Here is a 26,667-nt window from a genome sequence, read left to right on the forward strand (position 1 = left end):
AAAAGAAAAAGAAAAAAATGAAGTTGAACCTGAAAAAGGCTGTTGTTTGGTTAAGCGGTGATGTTGTAGTGTGGTGACATGGACAGGCTGTGGTGTGGTGAAGCTGTTGTGGTTAGATTGTGGTGTGGTGATATGGTCAGGCTGTGGTGTGGTGAGGCTGTGGTGTGGTGAAGCTGTTGTGGTGAGGCTGTGGTGTGGTGAGGCTGTGGTGTGGTGAGGCTGTGCTGTGGTCAGGCTGTGCTGTGGTCAGGCTGTGCTGTGGTCAGGCTGTGGTGTGGCGAAGCTGTTGTGGTCAGGCTGTGGTGTGGTGACATGGTCAGGCTGTGGTGTGGTCAGGCTGTGGTGTGGTCAGGCTGTGGTGTGGTCAGGCTGTGGTGTGGTGAAGCTGTTGTGGTCAGGCTGTGGTGTGGTGACATGGTCAGGCTGTGGTGTGGTGTGGTGAGGCTGTGGTGTGGTGAAGCTGTTGTGGTGAGGCTGTGGTGTGGTGAGGCTGTGGTGTGGTGAGGCTGTGGTGTGGCGAAGCTGTTGTGGTCAGGCTGTGGTGTGGTGACATGGTGAGGCTGCGGTGTGGTGTGGTAAGGCTGCGGTGTGGTGAGGCTGTGGTGTGGTGTGGTAAGACTGCGGTGTGGTGAGGCTCTGGTGTGGTGTGGTAAGGCTGCGGTGTGGTAAGGCTGTGGTGTGGTGTGGTGAGGCTGTGGTGTGGTGAGGCTGCAGTGTGGTGAGGCTGTGGTGTGGTCAGACTGTGGTGTGGTGAAGCTGTTGTGGTCAGGCTGTGGTGTGGTGACATGGTGAGGCTGCGGTGTGGTGTGGTAAGGCTGCAGTGTGGTGAGGCTGTGGTGTGGTGAGGCTGCAGTGTGAGGTGTGGTGAGGCTGTGGTGTGGTAAAACAGTAGAGAAATCTTCATCCAAGTCCCGTGCACTTTAGAGTCGACGGCTTGTTTCTTGAGGTTCAGTTTTTCTAATACACAGGAAAGTCCATGGTAGCTTTGAACTGATGCTCATCTGCTCAACCTGTTTCTATTATAAAAGTAATCCGAGCATCCAGGCGTGGGGCCACAGGCCTTTACCTCCAGCACTCAGGAGGCAGAGGTAGGTGGAGCTCTGTGAGTTTGAGGCCAGCTTGGTTCTGTATAGCGAGTTCCAGGACAAGCAGGGCTACATAGAGAGACACTGCTTCAAAAAGTCATAGTAAGGGCTGGAGAGATGGCTCAGTGGTTAAAAGCACTTGCTGCTCTAACAGAGGACCAAGTTCCAATTCCGAGCACCCACATGGTGGCTCACAGCAGTCTGTAACTCCAGTTCCAAGGTATCTGACACTCCCTTCTGGCCTGTGCGTGTACTGCATATATGTGGTGCACATGTATGTGTGTGCTCACACCCACCATACACATAAAATAAAAACAACAATAATACCACTGCACATAAGACCATAGTGGTCTCATCTTTGTAACAGCCATGTTAATTTGGCATAGCTTATGCAAATACTTATGACTATTGTGTTGGGGGACCTCTTACTCAATTGGATTTGGATTGGTTGTTTAGGATGCGTGTTTTCCCAGTAGCTCTGGGTATATAGTTCCTGACTACATGAGGAGAAATATGGCTTGCCTTACTGTGAAATGTCTCTGTTGTTCTTCATAAACCTTGCGAGATGAAGATGAGCCCTTCAGAATGAGTTGGGCAGAGATGGGAGAAGTAGGTAGACAGGCCATGTTAGGATTCTCCATGAGACTCACCCGGCTCAACACCTTATATTATTGAATTGAGGAGGCTAAGGAATCAATCCTTGGAGCAGGGTGTGGCGAGCTCACCTGTATTATCAGCATCTTTGGAGGTGGAGGCAAAGTCAGTAGTTCATGATCACCTTCATCTTCATAGTGAGTCTGAGCCTGGACTACATGAGATCCTGTATTTTTTGAAAGCCCTTGTGTGATATCTCAGCAGGTAAGGGCACCTGCGGTCAGGCTTGAGAACCTCGGTTTGATCCTTGGGACCCGCATCATAGAAGGACAGAACTGCAAGTTGTCCTCTGACCCTCACAAGCAGATCGTGGCAAACTCACACACAGCATAAGCCCACATGGTTTCTTGAAATGAGATGAGATACAAGTAACAGAATTAGCCATTCCAGATGGGACATTTCAGTGACATTTAATACAGTGCCATGCGCCTACTATGTCTCTCTAGCTCTATGCAGCTTTCATCCCCTTCATATAGCCCAGTGCCTGTTACTGTGGTTACTTTCCTTTTTTTTTTTTTTTTTTTTTTCCCCTGTCTGGAGTCCCTGGAAACCACACATCTACTTTCTGACTCTGGATTCACTGATTTTGTCTACTTTGTAGAAATGGAATCCTATAACCTGTGCCTTTTATGCCTGTCTTGTTTAACATTACTAGGTTCAGAGTCCTATAGCATTTATCAATATCATTTTTGATGGCTGCATAATATTCCCTTGAATGGATGTACCACATTTTGTGTATTATCCTTTCATTGGTCCATAGACACTTGAGTGGCCTCTACCTTTTGGATATTGTGACTGGTATTATGCTGCGTTGGTTTGTGCCCACCTGTTTATTTCTCTGTTTCAAATTCTTTGGAGTAAGATCTTTATTGCATTTGCTCTCTGGGTGGTGAAATATACAGATTAGGAGAGCTCTTTCAGACCTAACAGTTGCTATGTCTACATTTTGTTGGCTTCAGAATAAATACTTCTCTACATTATGTTGACTTTGGTTGGGTCCTGTTTTGTTTTGTTTTGTTTTGTTTTCCTGACAGAGGGGGATTAATGCTCTGTTGCCAGTGTCCTAACTCAGTCCTTGGAAAAACCATGGAGAGACAGAATTTCTCAGTGGACTTCTGGTCCCTGCTCAGAGGTACAATCTTTCACTGTTCCACCTACCAGCAGCTCTCTGGGCTTATCCTCCCCTTCCCTTGTTCACATGTCCAGAGGAAGCATCTGTCGCCTTTGGTTGACTCTCCCACCCCAACACTGCTAAACTGTGTGCTTCGAAGATGTAGACAGGAAGGTCAGCTTCATAGCAAGTCCGAGGCCAGCCTGGACTACATGAGACTCTATCTTAAAACAAAAGGTATGATTCTAACCTGGCTCAGTGGAACAGACATGGGGTTCCAGCTACTCGGTGGGGCTGAGGCAGGAGGATTGAATATTCAGCACCTACCTAGGCTACACGTAAGTGAGTTCAGGGCCAGCCTGGACAGCGTAATGAAGCCCTGTCAGAAAACATAGGGTAAAGACAGGGAAAGGATGCTCGGTTGAGTGAGCCCTTGCCTCAGCGTGCATGAGACCCTGTGTTTGGTCCCCAGTACCACAGGTGACATGTGTCCCAGACACCACCCCATCATGAGCCTCCAAGGCTTTGTTCTATTTGTGATATCTGTATTGAACCTTCATCTGAAAAATGTATGTTGGGATAGTTCTCAGAAGATTTGCTGGGGGGGGGGGGGATAAAAGTGAGTCATCTGGAACCAACAAAGATGAATCTTGGTGGCAGAGAGAGGAAGAGGCTCAGCTGCTGGGAGAGGTCACCTGCGAAAGCACGAGTCGTTACCACAGGGCCTGCTATCCCACAATGTCCCAGAAGACAGGGCCCGTGCTTGAAGGTTCACCTGCCGTGGTGAGACTCCAGGCAGTTGAGTGAGGAAACCCTGAAGGATTCTCTGTAAGAAGAGGGAGATGGAAGGGTGTGGCCGAGTGCAGCTGACCCTCCCCTGGGGAATCCTTCGCACCCTTGTAGACCAGCAGTTCTCAACCTGTAACATAACAGTCGTCATATCAGATTCATAACAGTACAAAATGACAGTTATAAAGTAGCAACAAAATTATCTGAGGGTTGGGCGTCACCACAGCGTGAGGAAGGTTGAGACCCACTGCTGTAGAGCGTTAACCCAGCCCTCCACCTATGGACGGATGCCGTCACACACCTATGAGCTTCACTGATCAAAGTTTGCCCGTAGGGTATTTACTCTGTCTCACACTTGAACCCACCGGAGGACTGTCGCACATCTTCCAGCTGGCTTCCGTAGATCAGCTGGAGGTCAGAGAGCAGGAGGCAGATGGACTGGGAAGGCCTGGAAGTTGCCTGGAAGGCGGCTCCTGGAATTCAAATTTGGCTCAAGAGGATGAAGCCATTCCTGTGGTCCCCCACATTTTTGAATAAGCACTTGAAGCCTCTCTCTCAGTCCCTAAGGCCTCAAGAATATGAGTTCTTTTAGCCTGGCTCTGGAAAGATAGGTGTATTCCTGTTCTCTTGATTTATTTTTAAAATTAATTAATTTACTCCTTTCCCTCCTCTCTCCTCCTCCTTCTTTTTCCCTTTCCCTTCCTCTCTACACCTTCTTGTATATATGTGTGTGTGTATGAGTGCATGTGTGGTGTGTGTGTGTGTGTGTGTGTGTGTGTACAGTTTCTGTGTGGTGGTAGAGGACCTCTCTTGGGAATTGGCTCTCTCTCTTGACCATGTGGGTCCTGGAGATTGAACCAAGGCTGAAAATACTTGGTGGCAGGTGCTTTACTGTAGCCATCTCTCTAGATCCCCATCCCCTGATTTCTTTGTGTCTGTGTCTGGCTTAGGATGCACACTGTGTGGTGTGGATGTGTGCAGAGGCCAGAGGATAATCTTGGATGTCATTCCTCAGACATCATCCACCTTTTATTTATTTTTGACATTTTTGTACTTGTGTGACATGCACATACGCATGCCCACGCAGAAGCCAGAGCAGCGGCCATCAGGTGTCCTGCTCATTGTTCTCTGCCATATCCCTTGAGGCAGGGTCTCTCACTGCACCTGGAGCTAGGCTGGCAGCTGGCAGGACCCCCTTCTCCTGTCTACCCTCCATGGTGCTGGGGTACAGATGTGTGTGGCTGGCCCTTTTGGCTTCTTTCCTTGAAGGCTTGGGATGTACACATAGATCCTCATGCTTGTATAGCGTATTACCATTTTTCCAGCTGCTGTGACAAACTTCCCTGACAAAAGCAACTTAAGGGAGAAAGGGCTTATTTTGGGCCACAGTCCCAGGGCATATCCATCATGGTGGGGACATCAGGGCTTCCAGAGTTTGAAGCTGCTGCTCACGTCTCATCTGTAGACAAGAGCCAGAGAGGGGTGTACACACAGTGTCGCTCAGCTTCCTTCTCCACTGTCCACAGTCCAGGATGGCAGCCAGGGGATGGTGCCACCCATGGTGGGCAGCTCTTCCCACCTAACTGAGGAAATGAAGAGAATTCCCTCACAGGCATATTGACAAATAACACTGAACACCTCAAAGCAGTAAGCGTCTTACCCACCGAGCCATCTCTCCAGCTCCTCTCCCTTTAATTTTTTTAAAGACACATTCTTTGACTGGCCTGGAGCTTACCAAGTAGGCTAGGCTATCTGGCTGGTGAGCCTCAAGGGTCCACTTGTTTTCCCAGTGTTGTGATTACAAGCACATACCATCATGCCCAGCTTTTAGATTTATTTTGTATTATTGTTGTTATTATTGCTATTATTTTACTATTATTATGAAGATGACTATGAGTATTTAAAATGTGGGTTCTGGGGATTATCTTGGAACCTTATGCACCTTACTGACTGATCCATCTCCCCAGCTTCCCCACATTCTTTGCTCCTCCACCCACTTTCTTACAACTGCTGAAGCCGGCTGATCCAACAGACCCACAGCTACCAAGCCAGTGAAAGCTGTACAAATCCAATTAGATTTTAACACAAGATGAAATTCTCCTTAAAACATGAATAATTTGGAGTCCTCAACAGTCTCATCTCTGAGGACAAGAAGAAATGAAGAGAAATCTCTTCTGTTCCACCATGCAGGGAGAGATAAGCGTTCAATTTTCTCCTTCCGAGTGCTGTGGTGACAGTGACGTACTGCCTCAGGGGCCCCTGGCTGGGCAGGTCTGATGTGATTGGGGAAAGCCCAGCTGCTTTCCCCGCACATCATTGGTGGGCCAGGCTGTCTTTAGAGTGACAGATGAAGGTATATCTAGTCTCAAGCACTCCTTAATCTAAAACTTTCTGAATGCCAACAGAACTGGACAGCTGGAAATGTCCCACCCGACTGCACGCTGCAGCCAGAATGCAGGCTTGCTGGGTTGGGGAGATGGGTCGCTTTGTAAAGCGTGCATGAATTCAAGCTGCAGAAACTGGCATGGTGGTGTGCCTTTGTCACCCACACACTGAAGAGACACAGACAGGTGATCCCTGGGGATTACAACAACAGCAAAACAAACAAGCAAACACACACACACACTAACGCTCAAAGATAGACAGGGCCTGAGGAACGACACTTGAGATTGACTCCAGATCTCCACACACATGTGTGCAATGACCTCCACATGCAAGCACACATGTGTGCAACTCTCACATATGCAATTCACTCACACACACCCCAGTGTACTAAAAATACTGTAGAAAGTTATTCAGTCTAGACCCAAGGTAGGATGTATAGGAGAGAGTTAATACATTTTCTGCTCAGGCTTGGACTAAATCCATATGTATGTGCAGATATCCCAGCATCTGGGAAAGCCTAAAATCTAAGCTACTCCAGGCATGTTGGCTTAGGGGCAGTTAGCCATTAACCCAGAGCTGAGCTGCCCTATACTAAAATATGTGAGCCAATGCCACTTTTTGGAAGAAGGTTTATATTTATTTAAGTATATGTGTGTGCTCATGTGCACATGTGTGTGGGTACCCAGGGAGGCCAGAAGACGGTGCTAGTTTCCCTGGAACTGGGTTTACAGACACTTGTGACCTGTTTCATAGGTTCTGAGAATGGGACCCAGCTCCTCTGGAAAATCAGCCAGAGCTCTTAACCACTGAGCCACACCTTTCTTCCATTTTTAAAAACTGACGTGACGTTCTCAGAATTAACACTTATAAAGTCAGACCATCAGACCTTGCCGTGTCCTGCAGTATCAAATATTTGGCTAAAGCTTAATTCTTTATATAGTTAAATAAGTTCAGCTAATCTCCTGATATGCAAACTTACTTTATTCCTTGATAAATGGTGAAGTTATTTGTATAACACATAATCGTCTTGAAGCCTATTTCTTTGTGATTTATTCGCAAATGTTTGAGTTGTACGTATGTTTTGTATGCTTGCCTGCCATGGTCCTGCAAAATTTCTAAGTGAGATGGGTTGCAAGTGGAAGGTCTGGGGAAGCCTTGGGTGGCCCCTTCCATGCACACACCACACAGAGAGATTCAGTCCGTGCCCGTGGCCAGTTCTGAATACCCAACACCCTTGTGGTAGCCCCTTGATGTGCCAGATCCACCAGTTTGCTGACTGGAACACAGAGGGTCAGGTCATGTCAGGTATGTCTCAAGTTCTAGAGGTGGGATGGAGAGACCTGCACAGGAATCTAGCCTTTCCTTTTCACATCAAAACTGAGTTGAAAATAAACCAAGTATGTCAACAATTTTTTTGAGCTGTGGGTTCTCGCAGAGTCTGTGTTTGATTTTAAGATTCTTAAAAATCCCAGACTCCTGTGCCTCAGAGGGAAACCACTCCTCCAGTAACTAACATATTGAGCCAGCCTCCGGTTTATTCCTACCCTGTGAGGGAGTACCCAGTGAGAATGAGACCAGGCAGAAGGCAGCCACTTAGTCTAACCATGGACTGCCTGTAAAAAGGGCAGCAGAACCAGGAACAGGAAGATGGGCGTTGTGAGATATGCCTGGAATTCCCAAAGCACTCAGGAAGTGGAGGCAGGAGAATTGCTGTTAGTTCAAGTTCAGCCAGGGCTACCTAGCAAGAGCATATCTCAAAAGCAAACCTCCAAAGAAATAGGAAGGAGGGTGGCTATGAAGAAATGGAAGGTTGGGGATGGCATAGCATTTTTAGGAGGTGGGGTTAAATGGTCTCTGGAGCCTCCTGTGGTCATCCCCATGGAGCTAGGACAGTGCTCCTGTCCGGAGACTCTGAGCCACTGGCAGATTTGTGTGTATGTATGTGAGCATGCAGATTCATCTGGGTGCACATGTATGTGCATGCATGTAGAACAATAACAGAACAAACACTGGATGTCCTTCCTCGGGTGCCTCCCATATTTGCTTGAGAAGGGGCCTCTCATCAGCCTGGAACTTCAGCAAGTAGACTGGCTGGCCAGGGAGCCCAGCCATCTTGTCATGAACACTCACTACCATGGCTGGCATGCCTGGCATGCCACCTGGGTTCTGGGAATTGAACTCGGGTCCTCAAACCAGCAAGACAAGTTTTACCAACTGAGCCCATCAGCACATTTCCCACCTGGGCTGTCACACCCTGATCGTGGCTTAGTGTCTAGCCATAGTGGTCTCTGACCTGGATTCCATGGGACTCGGTCCACAGCTCCAGCAAAAGAACATTGTCCACAGTGAGATATTCTTTTTCCTTTATTATCACAAAAGATTTTAATGCACAAGAAGAGGTGTCCCTCTGAGCTTCCAAATGTGTGCCTGAGCATTTGGGAGGGAGATAATGATCTCTAAGCAGACAGGTGTGCCTCCTGTCACCAATGAGTTATTGATTTGCAGAAAATCAAATTTGCTCTTTGAAACCATCTGCCTTGGAACGGCCTTGGGCGTTCCCTCCCTCTGGCTGGTTTGACCCTGTGGTGGGAGACCGAGGCTCAACCATAAACTAGATACCTCTCTGTCTCTCGTGGCAGGACTCCTGGGTACACACTTGCCTTTTGTTCTGATGTCAAATACCTCTGGGTCCATGGTGTGAGACAGGAGAGCTGGAGGCCCCTCTCCAGAGCACGGCTAACGCATTTCTGCCATGAAACTGACCCAGTGCAGATGACGCATGCTGTGGAGACATTCGTAGCTTATACACAGATAACGGTTTAACACCTGAATGTGGCCCCCAGGAAAAGCCTCCTGGAAGCCACTGTTCTGCTTGGCTTGCCATCCCACAGTGGTGCCAGCTCTTCAGGCCCACCTGGCAATGGTCTGTAGTTTTCAATTTAAGACCCAGAGGTACTTGGGCCAGAGGTGCAAGGGCTGGGGATGTGTGTTACTTGTTGTGTGTGTGTGTGTGTGTGTGTATGTGTGTGTGTATACCTGAGGGGGACAGAAGAGGGAGTCAGATCCCCTGGAGCTGTAGTTACAAATGCTTGTGAACTGCCCACTTGGGTATTGGGAATAGAACCCAGGTATCTTATGAGAACAGTATGTATTCCCAACCACTGAGCATCTCTCCAGTCCCAAGCATTGATGTTGCCTGAGTTGGGTTTTCAGGGGCAGTGGTTAAATGGAGGTTGGGAGGGATCATTGCTAGGTGTCACCACAGTCCTAGCACTTCCCTGTATCTGAGTCTACGGAGTAATTATTGTCGTGCTCCTGGCCTGGGGCACGGAGTCATCAGCCTCTAGGGGAGGCCATAAGACCCTGAAGCAGGATTTCTGGTAGGAGTGGGGGCGCAGTGTGTCCTTTTTTGTCTTTGACATCTATAAGCATGTGACCCAGTAAGGATAGCTTAGAAGCTTATGAATAATTTCTTTTAAAACCAGCCTAAAAATGTAAACTGTCTTAATTCTAATGAGCTGATTGCTCCAGTTCTTGAGACTTAGTAAGTTCTATGAGGCATGGAATTGGAAAGTTCCCTTTCTCCCGCACGCGCGGCTGGCTCAGCCATTAGGGAGGAGGGCGCAGAGACTTGTGGCCACCTTGCATGCTTGCCGAAGAGAAACTCGAGGAGTAAGCTCATCTCTAGCCAGCAGCGGCCCCCCCACCCCCAAGTTAGGATCTAGATGCATAAATTGGATGTGTCCTCCTTAGCTGAAGCTGCCAGCTTGACACAGTCTAGAATCACGTGTGAAAGGCAGCTCAGTTGAGGGCCTTGTGAACGTGAGGGACTGTCTTGATTGGTAAGGGATAGAAGAGGCCCCGCCCACTGTGGGCGGCACCATTCCATAAACTCTTTAACATGTGCCCCCCACTCCACACCCTGCACCCCGCCGCAACCGTACCCCTCCGGACTCCGCACCCCGTACTCCGTACCCCGCCCACCCGCCCCCCAGCTAAGCATGAGCCCTTGAGCCAGCAGACAACACTGCTCTGTGGCTCTGCCCTGTGTTCCCTCAGTGATGGAGTGTAATCTAGAAGTTTAAGCTGAAAGAAACCCTTTCTTCTCTAAATTGATATTTGTCAGAGGAGTGGGCGTTTGCATTTTTGTTTTCAAAGCATAGCAACAGTTGGAAATTAGAACGGGGTGGGGACACGAACATAATGATTAGAGAGTGTGCAAGCCTGTGTGCGCGTGTGTGCAAGTTGTGTGTGTGTGTATCTATGTATGCGTGTGTGAATTCATCGGATGGTGTGAGTCCCTTCCCCCTTTCCCCTCTTTTTCTAAGTTAACTCGTCTTTTCATGACTGTTGGTTCTTTTGTTCATAAAAAGCAGCTCACTGAATTATTAAAAAAAAAAATCCCAGTAGACTTTTCATTGGACTAGTCACAGGACGGTGTGGGGAGGGCTGGCATCTTCACATCATGGCTGCCCTGTTCACTGCCAGGCATACACCATTCCACACCCTCTGCTCTTCATCGACTGACTTTCCCAGTGAAACGGTGGTTTTACCCCTGTAGGTCTGGGGCTAATGCCAATATACTACAGTTCTTACTGTCACTGTGGATGGCTCCCCGCTCTGTGCTTTATTTTCTACTTGGCTCTTTCACACACAGAGGACTGCCTTTAGCTTTTTTAAACTCATCACCTGTCTGGCCATATTGAGGGCTCATTGGTTTTATAGCTTTTAAAAATGTTTTTATAAGTATATATTGTACTAAACAATGGGTTTCATTATGACGTTTCCATGCGTGTTCATAATATATTGACTACATTAATCCTTCCATTACCTTCTCCCTTCCCCCTCTACCTCCTGGCTCCCTTCCTCTTCTGTAAACCCCCCTACTTCAGTCCCTACCTGCCCCCACCCCTCTCAATAGGTGTCAGCCATCACTGGGATGGAGCCTGGGTTTGTCACTGGGATTGTGGCTCGTCCCTGCTTCCCTCCACCTCTCCTGGTCTTAAATGACTTTTAGAAAGGGTCACTGAGCAGCCTCAGGCTATGATCTGGTGCTGTGATCTCAGCTTTCCCAGATGGGATAATTGGTTACTTTCTCATTGCTGTGACTCTCTCACAGACTTCTTTCTTCTAGAGGGTTCTAGATCCTGCCAAGATGACAGTCAACATTCCCACCACAGGGCACTTCCACCCCAAGGCTTGAATCCTTTTATATTGATGTGATATCAATTCCTTTCCCTTCCCAGCATTCCCTCTGTCTCTGCCAGCTTTGCTGGTGTGTGTGAGGGAAAGAGAAAGAGCAGGTGCTTGAGAGCATCCCCTTTGCAACTCTAGATCAGGAGCCAGTCACGAATGGAGGAGATGCGCAGCTATGCAGAGGACGGCTCTAAGCCACCAGCTCTTCCCCTTGCCTGTCCCTACCATCTTTCATCCTTCCCCTTGTATCAGGAAGGCATGTTTGTTACTGGGGGCATGGATGCAGGGAGCCTGCAAACCTCTAATGGCAGGACGATCCTTCTAGGGAGCCATCACTCTCAACTCAGAATTTTCCAGATGGTTTTCTTGGCATTTCTAGTCGCCATTGTTGAAGTAAATATTTGGAACAAACCCCTGCCATGTTGTTCCCCAGACTGTTAATATTTGATTTTAAAAGCTTGTTCATTTGTAGTGGCTGTAATTCGCTTGCTCCCCTGCCACACATACTCTTCCCCCTTCTGTCTTCCGTAAGATTTATCCACTGAGACTCTTGCTCACGTGTACCCTTACAGGAAGCCCTAGTGTGTGTGTAACTATGAGGATCTCATAGTTAACGCAAAAGGAGGAGGTGTTTGTTTTTGGTGTTGTGTCCCCCCCCCTCCATGATGCCCACTTCAAATTCACCGCCTGTGGATTTAAATGACAGCTGTTAACTAACTAACTATGGTTAGCCATCCACAGGGGAAGGATTTGGCCTCCTGGGTATATATAGTATGGTTATGTTGATTCTGCTGTGGAAAAGGTGCTGTGAACCATGTAGCTGGCTGCTTCTTTTTTTTTTTCAAATAAAAAGGTTGGGGTAGAAGGTAATGGTTCTCGTGGTTCATTATGATCAAGATACATTTTTGAGGCAGGATCTCTATATAACCTGGACTGTCCTTGACTCTTATTTAAAAAAAAATATATATATATATATACACACATACATATATACATACATACACACATACATATGTATATAGATATACATTTATGTATATATACACACATGTGCGTGCACACACACATAATGTGTGTATACATGTTATGAAATGCTATGCATATGTGTATCACGTGTGTGTTTGGTGCTTGTTCATGGAGATCAGAAGAGGGCACTGGATCCCATAGAGCTGAAGTTACAATTGTGAATCACCGTGCCTGGACTGGGAACTGAACCTAAATCCTCTGTAAGAGCAAGTGCTCTTAACCACTGAGCCACCATCTCTTCTGACCTTGAATTCTTGAGCTTCTCAGGTGATGGACTCCCTGATTTTTGCTGGGTCTTCATTTCTACTCAAAATTTAGCAAAATAGGGGTGGGGATGAAGATCAGTTGGTAGAGCATCTGCCTAGCATGAATGAAGGAAGGCCTGACCAAGTCTCGGACAACACACCCCGGGCGTGGTGGCATATGCCTGCGGTCCCAGCACTCAGGAAGGAGAGGGTCAGAAATTCAAAGTAGTACTTAGCTACATAGTGAGTTTGAGGCCAGCCTGGGCTAGGTGAGTCCCTGCCTTGAAAGACCACTAGTGGTGTATATATGTGTTTCATTTGCTCATGCCTGTGTGTGTATATTGTATAGTTTTGATATCTCATAGTTGGCCGTGTAAACATTAAAGTATATTTTGGGTTTCAGCACCACTTTGATTTCACAGAAAGTAAGAAAGCTAGTGGCTGCTAACTTTTGTACTAAGCAACTTCTTAACATTTAAAAAAACAAATCAATACTCTCTTCACTGATGGAGTCTTAAATCACGTAAAGAAATGAGGCCCCGCTCGTCAGGTCTGCGCTAAGTGCTTCATAGGCACGGTACGGGCTTCATCTTCACTGGGGCTTTTAAGGGTCAATATTATTAGTCCTCTTTTAAAGATCAGGAAATTGATGCTTAATGAAAATGCTTAAATACCTCTCCCAAGGTCATATGGCTCGGAGGAAGCAGAGCTGGAGAAATGAAACCTGGCTTCCTGGCTTCCCGGCCCGGGGGAGGCGGCCTTTTGTTGGTCTAGAGTAAGCCTTCCAAACAGCCAGTGTCTTTCTTCAGACTCCGTAATTCTTGAGCAAATTTACCCCATCACAGGATCAGGGAGCACGCCTCTTCCCTCCTCCACACTCCAAAGGACAAGATGGACGGAGAGGCCTAGATTTTACACCTCCATTGCCAGTTGCTCGCACATGCGGCAGCTTCAAGGCCAGTCACAGGCTCCAACTTCTGTGTTCTCCTGGTTCTGGGCATACCAGAGACCTTCCCCAACTCCTTCAGCATTTCAGAGCAACCTAGAATTGTATTTTCTACCCCGGCTTCCACCCCACTCCCCATTCTCTTGTTCATTTACAAAGTGCCTGCTTCCTAGGCCTGAGGTCAGCCTTCCGGTCAAGATCAACCTGTGCTCTGTCTCCTTGCTGTTGTCCCTTCAAGTTCAAGCTACAGCGCCCTCAGATTAGGACATTGTTGTTGTTTTGTGTGTGTGTGTGTGTATGCACTCCTGTTTGTGTGTATGTACCTCAATATGTGTGCACCTGTGTGTACCTGTGTGTATGCACTCTTGTTTGTGTGTATGTACCTCAATGTGTGTGCACCTGTGTGTACCTGTGTGTATGCACTCTTGTTTGTATGTATATATGTACCTCTATGTGTGTGTACCCTTGTGTGTGCACCTGTGTGTACCTGTGTGTATGCACTCTTGTTTGTTCGTACTGCTTGTGGACGTTGTACATCGTGGTGCGGAGCCTAGTGCGCACCACGATGTACAACGTCCACAAGCAGTATTTGTGTGTATGTACCTCAATGTGTGTGCACCTGTGTGTACCTGTGTGTATGCACTCTTGTTTGTATGTATGTGTATACCTATGTGTATGTACCTCTGTGTGTACACCTTTGTGTGTGTATGCACTCTTTATTTTTAAGATTTTATTTATTTTATATATATGATGAGTACACTGTCCCTGTCTTCAGATACTCCAGAAGAGGGCATCAGATCCCATTACAGATGGTTGTGAGCCACCATGTGGTTGCTGGGAATTGAACTCAGGACCTCTGGAAGAGCAGTCAGTGCTCTTAACTGCTGAGCCATCTCTCCAGCCCATAATTTCATATTTTAAAAAAAGATTTATTTATTTATTTTATGTATATAAGTACATTATAGCTGCACAGATAGTTGTGAACCTTCATGTGGTTGTTTTGAATTGTATTTAGAACCTCTGTTCATTCTGGTCGGTCCCCACTTGCTCAGTCCCTGCTTGCTTTAGCCCAAAGAGTTATCATTATAAATAAATACACTGTAGCTGTCTTCATACACACCAGAAGAGGGCGTCAGATCTCATTACGGGTGGTTGTGAGCTACCATGTGGTTGCTGGGATTTGAACTCAGGACCTTCAGAAGAGTAGACAGTGCTCTTACCCACTGAGCCATCTCGTCAGCCCGTGTGTATGCACTCTTGTGTGTGTATATGTGTATACCTTTGTGTATGCACCTCTGTGTGTGTACACCTTTGTGCTTATATGCACCTGTGTTTGTGCACCCGTATGTATGCCATGGACAGAGAAGCACCTGGACTTCCTGCTTTAACATTGTGACTCAATCCCTTCAGAACCCAGACCTCGATCTTTTTTGGGTAGCCTGACTGGCCAGCAAGTCCTAGCAGTCATCCTAGCTCTTCCCTGCAGTGCTGGGGCCACAGGCACACACAACTCTACCCAGACTCGTGTGTGGTAAGGAGCTGAACTCAGGCTCTCGTGCTTGTATAGTAAGCTTTCTGACACGCTTAGATTTTGCCTCCATCTCGGGACATCTATTTATAAGATCAGCTTGTCTTTAGTTCTTTGACATTTCCTACCTATATTCTCAAATTAGACATATAAATCTTGTTATATACTTTTCTTTTGAGGCAGTCTTATGTAGCTTAGGCTGGGTGTGAACTTTCTATGTAGGTGAGGGTGACCCTAAACTTCTGATCTTCCTGCTTGTACCGTTTAAGTGCTGGCATTGTACATGTACTCCATACCTGGTACCTGCGGTGTGGGGGCTCAAACCCAGGACTTTGTGCATGCTAGGCAAACACTCTGCCAACCGAGCCACATTGCCAGCCTACCCTCAACCCCCTGCCCCATAACTGCATTGTTCTTAAAGTGTACATGTGAATGTTGCGATCTATTGTGTTTTTTCCATTAAGATTCATTTTTATGCATGTGTATGTTCATGTGTCTGTATGAATATATGCCGCAAGCATGCAGATGCTCATGGAGGCCAGAATAGGGCATTGGATCCCCTGGAGCTGAAGTTACAGGCAGGTGTGAGTGGACGCTACAACCCAGACTGGGATCCTCTAGAAGAGCAGCAAGGGCTTTTAGCCACTGATGCATCTCTCCAGTCCCTGTCTGCATGTCTTCTAACACCAGCAGCCTTGTGTCTCTCATTGACCTTCCCCAGTAGGGATACTGCTAAGCACATAGTAGGGATTTAGTTGATAATTGTACCACAGGGTCTGGCATGTCACCTACAAGCCTTTTTTTCTTTTTTTCAGGCTAAATGATGCAAGAATGTAAATGTCACATGGAATTAATAATTTGCAGACAGGCAGTCCCTTCCCCCAGTTCGAAATGAAATAGAGAAAGCTGTGGAGTACCAAACTTCCTTCCCTCATTGCTCCCCCCATCACGTCTTGCTCTCAGTACGTAAGGCTCCACTTGATTAGTGTGCGTATCTTTAAAAAAATTTTTTTTCTGGGTTTTAAAAGGAACGCTTTTGAATAATAGTGAAAGTGATTCCTGAACGTTCACAAGAGCTCAGCACGCTACACAAGCTGCTGCGTCTTGCTTCTTACAATTAACTATACAGCTCACAGGGTTTTCCCAGGGTCAATGGCTAGAGGTCTTTCTCAGTATTCTCTTCCGGCTCAGTAGTATTTCATTCTGTAACCTGCCTCACACTGACAGACACAGAGGCTGTTAACAGCCTCCACCCTGAAATATACTGCTGCAGTCATTAATTGAGGATCCTCCGTTCTGCCTGCGTGCGGGTCTGACTGGAGAGGACCAGTTCCAGGGATTGCAGCAGCTCAGCAAGGATGCTGGGAGCAGACCTGCCATACTCAGGCTCCATTGATGCCTGTGTACTCAGCCCTTGGGATGCTTGCCAAGATGATGGCTGAAGCCTGCCTTTTAAACTTTGTTTTGGGTTTATCATTTTCTGGTGCACGCAGTGGGGCCTATTTGATACAGTTTAAGAGTCATTTGTTGTTCTGTTTTGTGAACTCGCTTCTTTGTATCTTGGCTCATTTAATGATACTTTATAGCTTTCCTTTTCCCCCCCAGTTCTTTCCCCTTGGCTTTATAGGTGGTGATTGTGGCTGCTTTTTACATTTTAGGTAGCCACGTTTACCAGGACATTTCTTTCATAGCATTTGGGTTTCAGGGCATTCGGCCTTGCCTGCGTGTCTTCTTCTGTGTGGGCACCCTGTTCTTCCGTCTAAACCTCTTTGATTTGATTTGGAGTCTTCCCTCTGAGAGAGGAGTCCAGGTTTGCTCTTCACGCTGACTGCCAAGTTCATCTACATTAAAGTGAAACACCATCTTTACTACCGATTCGTAATTTGAATTCCATTAGTATTCAAATTATTGTATTTTTGGATATTCAAACTACACCCATAGTACTATAGTAGTAGAGTGTAAGGACTGTAGGGTGAAATGTAAGCAAGCACTTGGCTAACACGTGAAGCAGAGTAGTTCAGCTGTTCATATAGCTGATGGCTCAGCGGTTAAGAGCACTGACTGCTCTTCTGAAGGTCCTGAGTTCAAATCCCAGCAACCACATGGTGGCTCACAACCATCAGTAATGAGATCTGATGCCCTCTTCTGGTGTGTCTGAAGACAGCTACAGTGTACTTTCATATAATAAATAAATAAATCTTTGGGCCGGAGTGAGTAGGGCCGGAGCAAGCAGAGATCCTGAGTTCAATTCCCAGCCACCACATGATGGCTCACAACCATCTGTACAGCTACAGTGTACTCATATACATAAAATAAATAAATCTTAAAAAGGAAACATTTATTAAGCAGTTAAAGTCATTGTTTACCAGGCTTTGGGATATAGAGATAAACAAGAATGAATCTCTAAGCCAGACAATGCCTTTGGTAAGCAGACAGTCTGAGCGAGCTAGGGAGGTGCTTCCCAGACTAGACAACATTAAACCCAGTGTGAGGGTTCCATGGAGGGGTAGCATCCTAGAGGGGAAGGGCTTCCAGAAAGAGGAAGTAATCAGAGATTCTGCACTTGGGAGATGGCTCTCCATGGCCGTCTAGAAGGAAAGGAGACATTAGAGATAAAAAGGGTAATTCAGCGTGTGTGTATCATCCATATCTTTTTGTTGAGACAGGCTTTTACTAATGTAGCCCTGGCTATCCTGGAAGTCACTGTGTAGACAAGGTTAGCCTTGAACTCACGGAGCTGCCCCACCTCTGCCTTCTGAGTGCTGGGGTTAAAGGTTTGGGCCCACCGCTACCCCTGACATTTTCTGTAATTGGGTCCTCGTGGGTTTTAGACACAATGCAGTCAGACCTGCCCCCTGCCTACGTCCTTTAGAACAGATCGGGGGAATCCACGCCCATACACGTGAAAGGCTGCAGTCAGTTCTGCTGGCCAGTTGCTGAGTTTTGACGCCTATTGCTTGTTCTAGACTACTCCAGGCTCCCGCAGCCGAAGCCTCACTTTGCTCCCCCATGGAACACCCAGTTCTGCGTCTCCCTGTAGCCAGAGACATCTCAGTACGGGCGCCCCCGGTGTTGTCTCAGTCACGCGTCACAAGTCGCCTGCAGCTGCCCGAAGAGCCAAGAGTCAGTATTCCGGCCAGCTTCACGAAGTCAGAGAGGTAGGCCTTGCTCTTCCTGGGTTATATGCCCACTCACCTCCCGGGAGTTGGGGGCTGTGGCTGTGGCCCTGGTGGCTCCTCTTCCATCTGACTCTGTATAGAGCAGACGTACTCTCCCAGCCTCCCGCTTGCAGCCGCTCTTCCAGCACGAGAAGATAATTATGGTTGCTGCTGTTAAGGAGGTTAAGCAAGTCATTAGGAGACCTCCATCCTAGCTCAGAAAGCAGAGAAGCCTGTGGTAAAGTGGGCTGAAAAGGAGCATTGATTGTTGATTAAAGTCTCCTGCTCAGATCTAAGCTGAGACCCGCATGGAGAGAGCCCCAATGCATCATGGGAATGTTTGACGCTCCGGAACGGTGGTCCTGATGCTGACTTCGTTCCTTAGGAAGCTCCTGCCTCCCCCTTCACTTTAGTGGTTCTGAGCCTCACTCTCCACAGTTGTTAGAAGGGAATAAACGTTAAAGCCACTGTTGCCAGCCTCGTGGGAGTCCCGAGGCTCACCTGGAAGCTATGCGCTGAAAGGGGCACCAGAATTTGCTAGGTTTTGTTTGAGAGACAGGGGACTCACATAGTCCAGGCCAGCCACAGACTTATCATATTAGCTGAGAATGACCTTGAACTTCTGGTCTGTCTTCCTGCCTCTGCCTTGAAATGCTTAGATTACAGGGAGATAGGGCCATGCTCAGTTTTATGCAGGACTGGGGATGGAACCTAAAGCATCCTGTATTCTAGGCAAGCACTTGACCAACTGAATACATCTCAGCCCCAGGGCTATTTTATGCCTTCTTATGAGAGGCCCCCAGGAAGCCATGAGATTCTTAGCGTTCTTGTTCCCCTTCCCAGCCCCCGGGACAGCCGACTGTGTTAGCATGGAATAGGTCCTGGTTGCCTAACTTCTGTCAGGTGCTGAGAACTGTTGCTGGGGAAGCTCTCCTGTCCGGCCCAGCTTGCTGCCCCTTGCTGTGGCTGTAGAGCCCTTGCCTTCCTTCACAGACATTTGAGGCATGCCTAATGCTTTACATTTAAAGGTCAGAATCTGGGCAGTATTCTGATCTCAGACTGCCTCAGTCTGATTCTGGTCAAGAATTTGCTTCATATTTGTATATATTTGTAGGAAAGACTTTCCTCTTTTAAAAAAATGCTTTATGAAAATACATTCCCATATTGCTTCCAAAGAGGAAAGTACAGAGTTGGAATTCTATTTTAAAATATTTTAGGTAAATTCTATGTGTATGGGTATTTTGCTTATGTGTGTGCAGCATGTGTGTGTAGTGCCTATGGAGGCCAGAAGGGGGCGTCAGATTACCTGGAACTGGAATTACAGACCATCCTGAGCAGCCCTGTGGGTGATGAGAACGACACTTGGGTCTTCCAGAGGAGCAACAAGTTCTCGTAACCATTTTAATCTTCAGAGAGAATGCCCACTGTGAAACAGACACCCTGATGTGTAGGCAAAAGGGACTTTTAGTTTAATTGTATTATTACATTGGTTGATATAATGGGTGCTGTGTCTATTTGCTTTTTTTCCCCCATAGATCCTTTTTCAACATACCATCACAGATTTATATCAAATAGAACAGTACGCTGCTTCAGGGTTCTGCATCATGGACCAGGACAGCTTTAGTAGTTTGCATCTTAATTTTTTTCATTGAAATTTTCATTTAATCTGTTTTTTTTTTTTCTCCTCAGCTTTTGAGGTGTGTGTATGTGTATAGTTCTAGTTTTAGAATTTTTAGATGTATTTTATGTGTATGGGTCTTTTGCTTACACGTATGTATGTGCAGCAGGTGTGTGCATATATGGACTTAGAGGCATATACCACAACATGTGGTGTATTTGATGCTGGGGATGGAACCCAGGGCTTCATGCTGGGCAAGCACTCTGCCAACAGAGTAGCATCCCCAGACCTCCTCAGCATCGTTTTTATTTATGATAGAGAATTTTATTTTTGGATGGAGATTGAACCAAGGGCTTCCATGGCCTAGACAAGCACTTACCCACTGAGCTAGACTTCCCCCCCCCCCCAGACCTTAGGCTGAAGAATGTTTAAGGCAGGTCCCACACTGTACTATTTCATCACTGACAGTAAATCTATCAGTATCCCCCTAGTTAGAATTAGAATTTTTGTACAGTGTGTACTTTAGTTTATTTTTTAGTGTCTGGGGTTAAAAAACCACAAAAAAAGAAAATTATAGAAGGCTCTTAGTTTGGTTTAGAGTTTCATAATGCCATCAAAGACGAGACTCAGGGTGGCAGGACCCAGAGGGAAGCACACACGCGCACACACACTTGAGTGCATGAGAGAGAGAGAGAGAGAGAGAGAGAGAGAGAGAGAGAGAGAGAGAGAGAGAGCGCAGAAGGGAGGGGGAGGCAGAGGGATAGGAATAGGGGAAGAGGGGGAAAGAAAAAAAGAAGGAAGGAAGAAGGAAGGAAGGAAGAAGAAGAAGAAGAAGAAAAGAGAGCCAGACAGTGGTGGCACACACCTTTAATCCTAGCACATGGGAGGCAGATGCAAGTAGATCTCTGAGTTGGAGAATAGCCTGATACATACGGCCTCAGTTTTAGGACAGCCAGGACTACACAGTGAAACCCTGTCACAAAAATCCAAAAGAAGAAGAGGAGGAAGAAGGGAAGGGGAAGAAGAAGAGGAGGAAGAAGGGAAGGGGAAGAAGAAGAGGAGGAAGAAAGGAAGGGAAGGGGAGGAAGGGAGGAAGTGGGGGAAGGGAGGAAGGGGAGGGAGACAGGAGAGGCAGGTCTATATGCCCTCAAAGCTCCTCTTTAGTGAGGCTCCTCCTCCAGCAAGATCTAAAAGTTCCAAAATGTCCTACCCAGCACCACCATGTTTAAATTCATGAATTTGTGAGAGACATTTTTTCATCCAAACATCACAGTGTATGACACTAATTGCCTTATATTTATGTAGACCTCGTTGCAAAGCGTCTTACAAGTCCTTTGAGACTGTAACCTCGGAGTCGGGGGTAGGACGGCGGCACATGCCTGGCCTGTACTCTTAGCACTTGGGAGGTTCAAGCAGGGAGATGGTAGATTCCAATCCTGTTTGAGTAACATAGTGAGAGCTTGCCTTGAATAAAGTAAAATAATTGAATAGATAATAAATAAATAGAGCACAATTTAGACTTCAGGCGAAACGTTCTCATAGCCGTTCCTGTTTGGTTATTATGTCCTGGTGGCGGTACACATCTTATGTCATTGCTTTTGCACATGATGATCTTGTTTGCCAAAAATTCAGTTTTGAAAATAAATATTTTTATTGTGTATCTCTCTCTCTCTCTCTGTGGGTGTGTGTGTGTGTGTGTGTGTGTATGCATGGAAGTTCAGTGCCAGGAATGGGTAGAAGGCATCTGATCTGAATCTCGAGTTATAAGGGGTTGTGCTGGGAATGACACTCAGGTGCTCTGGAAGAACTGAGGCCCTGAGCCACTCTTAACCACTGAGCTAGCTCCTCCCACCCCCAAACTGATTTAAGTAAGACAGAGGCTATGGTTACAGTGCCAGCATTCAGGAGGATGAACCAGGACGACTGCCATGGGCTCAAGGGGAGATGTATGGTGAGCCACACCAGGGCTACGGAGTGAGACCCGGGCTCAGAATACAAACACAAAACCAACAAACATGGCCAAGGTAAAAATGTTGATTCTGGCAGCTGAGAACGTTTTAGGGAGTGGAAGGCACCAGGACACGTTTGAAAACTCTAGTCCCTGGCAGTCGTGGTCATCGTTACGCCTGACCAGAGAGGAGTCCACTCTGTAGCATCTGCTGGGTTCTGATGCCCTCAAATCCACCTTGAAAACTATCCAAGAGCATCTCACCCACTAATTCTCAACTCTAGAGGCCTTTGCTTTTTAAATTGCCCTGAGTTTATCTCTGATGTAGCTAGAAGAAAATAGAATAGCATTTTAACTCAGCTATACAGGGGAGATAAACTTCTGACCACTGAAGCAATGGGGGAGAAAACTGGTCATACACAGAGACAGATGTGCTTTTGAATATCAGAAGAATAAAAGAAAAATAACCCAGCCAAAGGCAATGGAATAAATATTAAATGGAATGTCACAGTGAAGGTGAAAATAATGGGGTAGTTTAAAAGATTAAGTGGTTATAATCTAAAATATAAAGAATTGAAATACCAGAGGTCAGAGCCCAGCGTCTCCACAGGATGGTGTTAGGAGAGACGAGCGTGGGCGATTCAAGACGTGAAGTTGCCATAAACGGCGAGTTTGTTCTCTACAGCGAGTGAGAGAGGAAAAGGAAGCTGACCTGACTGAGGAAGGGTTTACTGCCCTAGTGCCCACGACGGGATGAACCTGCGAGAGCGGGGCCTAAAGATGAGGGCGACTAAATTCCCACGCAGAAACCAACTTTATTCCGAGCGTCCGGCAGTCTGTCCTCTGAGGATTAAGAAGAATCACATGAATAAGGCGTGCAATTGCAGGACAAGCCACACGTGGTGTTTATCATAGAGGCCCACGAACAGCTGAAGTCAGCTCCTCTGTGCCACCTCTGGGAGGAGCACGGAAGCAGATTCCAGGAGCAATCCTGTTGCATGGAAGCAGATTCCAGGAGCAATCCTGTTTTGAAGAAACCGAGGTCTCAAGACTCTTGTTTTCTCACAAGCACCCAGAATTCCTCTCACTCGACTCCATTCTTGGACTGTGTTCTGACAAGGAGGCTTTCAGAACAGCCATGGACAGGGATAGTCAGACATGTTGGTTTTGTAGCATATTGCATCAGGCAGTATGAAGGCCTGTGATTGATAAGGGCTGAGGCGAAGGTTCAGTCAGTGAGGTGCTTGTCACCCTTTGTCCTCCACGTGTACCCACATAGGTGAATACCCTCCTCTGTCTAAACACAAGACTATTCACTCCCCTCCCCAGCTGGAACTGTATGAAACACACCCATGACATTGGGGGCAGGAAGAAGTTCATCAGGGTAGATCTATTCTTGATTTAAGGACATATATTATGTTAGAACATGGTGCACAGAGATAAACGTGAAATAATGGCAAGAGTGAGCAGACAGTATTTAAGATACTGCATTACCATGCAGCAGTCTAAGATAAACGCCGCGCGAGTGTTACTGCGTGGCCAGGAACATGTGACGTAGGCAGAAAAGTTGCGAATGTTATAGCCTGTGTCTGTCTTACTGGACTGCACGTGTTGTTTAAAACGGTCCCTAGAGTTCTGGATTTTACTTGCCATCTAAAATCTAGAAATGGAATTTTGGCAACCCCATAGCTCTGCAGTTTCATCTGAGACGCTAGTCTGGCCCCACATACATGTTTTAGCATGTATCCGCATGTAATAAGAAATAAAAAGACAAGCCGGGCGTGGTGGCGCACGCCTTTAATCCCAGCACTCGGGAGGCAGAGGCAGACGGATTTCTGAGTTCGAGGCCAGCCTGGTCTACAAAGTGAGCTCCAGGACAGCCAGAGCTATAAAGAGAAACCCTGTCTCGAAAAACCAAAAAAAAAAAAAAAACCAGAAATAAAAAGACAGTATAAAACAAGGTAAACTATTTCATTAGTAATGTAAATATTGATATATGGAAACATAATATATACTGTTACTATAACTAATATATGTACACACACATACACATAACCTTTTTTGGGGGGTATGTGTGACTGCCTTGCTATAGTTTGGGTACTCCCTAAGTCAACTAGACGGGCCACGAGCTTACAGCAATCCCCCTGCCTCTTTCTCCCTAGTTCTAGGATTGCAGGCATGTACCACCACATCCAGCTTTCTGTTTTTCTGTCGAAGGCTGAGTCTTACTTCTGGTGTCTTTTGGGCACCGTGTGGTAACTGGGCATGCTGGCTTATCAGATTTCCCTGTGATGCCTCTGTGTAGCGGGCAGAATTCTCTGACAATGGAAAGTGGAGTCCTGGAGGGGTTGCCAAGGTAACCCGATCACCTTTGAGAGGAGATCCCTGGTGAAAGTGCTAGGATTGTCAGGTATTCCTTGGGCCTTCTCTGACTGGGTTCAGATCCCAGCACTCATGTAACAAGTTAGGCATGTCTGTAACTCCCACTCTGAGGACACAGAGAGAGGCAGGGGGGATCCCTGGGCCTGGCTGATTTACAGCCTAGCCAAGAAAAAGGTGAACCCCAAACTCAGAGAGAGACCCTGCCTCAAAGGAAAAATGAGGGGTGCCATAGAGGAGGACACCTGGCACCCTCTTCTGGCTTCCCCTTGCACACACAGTTCTGAATCAGTCACAGATACAAACACATATGGGAATCCTCCCCCCCTCCCACACACACACACAACTCTTTCTTTCTTGTGTTGTCTGAGGCTTAGGAAAATGCATGGAAGTTCACTGGGGAGATTTTGGACCCTGTGGAGTGTTAAAGAGGTGCCGTGAAGCATCCACGTGCATTTAAGTAAGCAGCATCCAGTCATGAGTTGTCAGCAGCAAGGACTCATCTTTCTCAACCTTTCAAGAGGATGTTTTCTGCTTTAATTTGTGTATTATGTGTGTCTGTATGAATGTAGGCCATGTGTGTGGGGGTGGGGTGGGGTGGGGTGAGGTGAGGGATGGTATCCAGGGAAGCCAAAAGATGATGTCGGATCTCCTGGAGCTGGAATCAGAGACAGTTGTGAGCCACCATGTGGATGCTGGGAACTGAACTCAGGTCCTCTAGAAGAGCAACCAATGAGTGCTCTTAAATCATGAACTATCTCCCCAGTCCTCTTAAACTTTTTTTTTTTTTTTTAAGTTTTAATTTGCTTCCAAATCTACAGCCTTGGGCAGAGAGCAGTTGATACCGGGCAGGTAAACTGCCCCGGGGTTGTGTCATTTAACATATTATGCAATTAACCTTTCACAAGACTAATATGTGTTGATGCGTGTTTGTGTGGTTCCGATCCTGTGAGCATATGTGTTTCTTTGTGTAATGGTCCTGTCCTGTGGACTCTCACAGGGACAGCTCCGTAATTAAGCTGCCATCTTTACAGATGGCTATTTCCTCCAGAGCCTCTTCCTTCAGGGTGATTTGAGTTGATCCTTGTAGGTGTGGACTCGGTGAACGTCTGGTGAGAGACCCTGATTCATGGGCAGCCTTTGCTGCAGAGGCAGCCACTGTAAACCATCATGCTAACACACTTTATGAGGCGATTCGTCTTAAGGCATCGTTCTGTGCCAACAGCAGGGGCTTCAGAGCATCCTGTCGCCAGGGAAACCACAGCTATAGTACAGCCTGTACATCTTCCCTTTGCGAGCAGTGTGGCTCCTTTAAATCAGGCTCTGAATTAAAACTCTGTGCACTTTGGGGTTAAATGAAGAGAAGGAACTGTGGCGTGTGTTTGTGGAATTTCGTTCATACTATTTAGTGTTTGAGATGGGACCTCCTATAGCCCAGGCTGGCCTCAAATGTGACAATGTAGCTGAGGATGGCCCTGAACTTTGGCTCCCCTGACTCCATCTTCTGAGTGCTGGGATTAGAGGCGTGTGCCATCATGCTTGATTTACGTGGTGCTAGAGGAGAAACCCGGGGCTTTGTGCATGGTAGACAGGCACTCTACCTATGCCAACCCCGCCCTATAGCATGAATTTGGGGTGGTGATTTGCCATCTCTAAATTATAGGCCAGTGAGATGGCTTACTGGGTAAAAGGCGCTTGCCAGCAAGCCTGATAACCTGAGTTTGCGCCCTAGAACCACCCACAAGGTAGAAAAAGACGGTCACAGGTGCTCCGTGGCAGGCCTCCTCCACCCAAAATTTACAAATGTAAACCAAAAGTGAAAAACTGGATCTCATGGCCAGTCAGTGTAAGCTGGGTGATGAGACACTGTCTCCTGATGAGGGATGGACGAGGAGAGTCGGGAGAAAGCATAAGAGACTGTTTCCAGGAGATAGAGGAAAGGCGGCAGGCATCACAGGGCGAGCGAGCGACAGGACAGTTGAAGTCGGAGAAACAGAAGGAAGACTTGACTCCCCTGAGGGCATGGGAGAGGGAAGCCATTTCTTAAAGGTAAACCAGGTGGCCCTGGAGGAAAGGGAAGCAGTCTTGGATTCCAGGAAAGCCAGATGCTAGCAAGATTGAAAGCTCAGTGGAAAGGGGGCTTATCTCAGGCTCTGTTACCTGGAGAGGTAGCCTTGTCCATGGCTTGGTGACACACCTGTAATCCCAGCATCTAGAAGATAGAAGAAGCAGGAGGCTGCTGAGTGTGAGGCTAGCCTCGGCTACATAGTGAGGTCCTGCTCACCAAACAAAGTGGGGCGTGGGGGAAGTTGGGAGTGTGTGGACTGTTATAGTTTGAAAAGAAAATGCCCCATGTGGGCTCATGATTCTGAATGCTTGGACCCCAGCTGATGGGTCTGTTTTAAGGCTATAGAGCCTTTAGGAGAGTTCTCAGATGACCCTTTCAATGGGTTCCCCAAGGCTGTTAGAAATCACAGGAATTTACATTGCAATTCTTTTTTTGTTTGTTTGTTTGTTTGTTTTTAGAAATGAGCTGCTTTATTACAAAGATTTTCACAAAATGAAAATATCTCAAAAAGGAAGCTAGGCTATCAACCTC

At 46.9% G+C, this 26,667-nt stretch overlaps 1 protein-coding gene across 6 annotated transcripts in view; it reads left to right on the forward strand.

The window, feature by feature from the left end:
- Osbpl10 (oxysterol binding protein like 10) overlaps positions 1–26,667 on the forward strand; it is a 244,449-nt gene that overhangs the window by 104,268 nt on the left and 113,514 nt on the right. For 5 of the 6 annotated variants that reach the window (XM_021172670.2, XM_029482014.1, XM_029482013.1 and 2 more), the window contains exon 4: positions 17,932–18,123. The exons of the other annotated variant lie outside the window; for it this stretch is intronic. In XM_021172670.2, coding sequence (XP_021028329.1) covers positions 17,932–18,123 — 192 coding nt within the window. The remainder of the gene's footprint in view (positions 1–17,931; positions 18,124–26,667) is intronic. 6 annotated transcript variants of the gene reach the window in all.

Source organism: Mus caroli, chromosome 9, assembly GCF_900094665.2.
Source record: "Mus caroli chromosome 9, CAROLI_EIJ_v1.1, whole genome shotgun sequence".
Classification (NCBI taxonomy): Eukaryota; Metazoa; Chordata; class Mammalia; order Rodentia; family Muridae; genus Mus; species Mus caroli.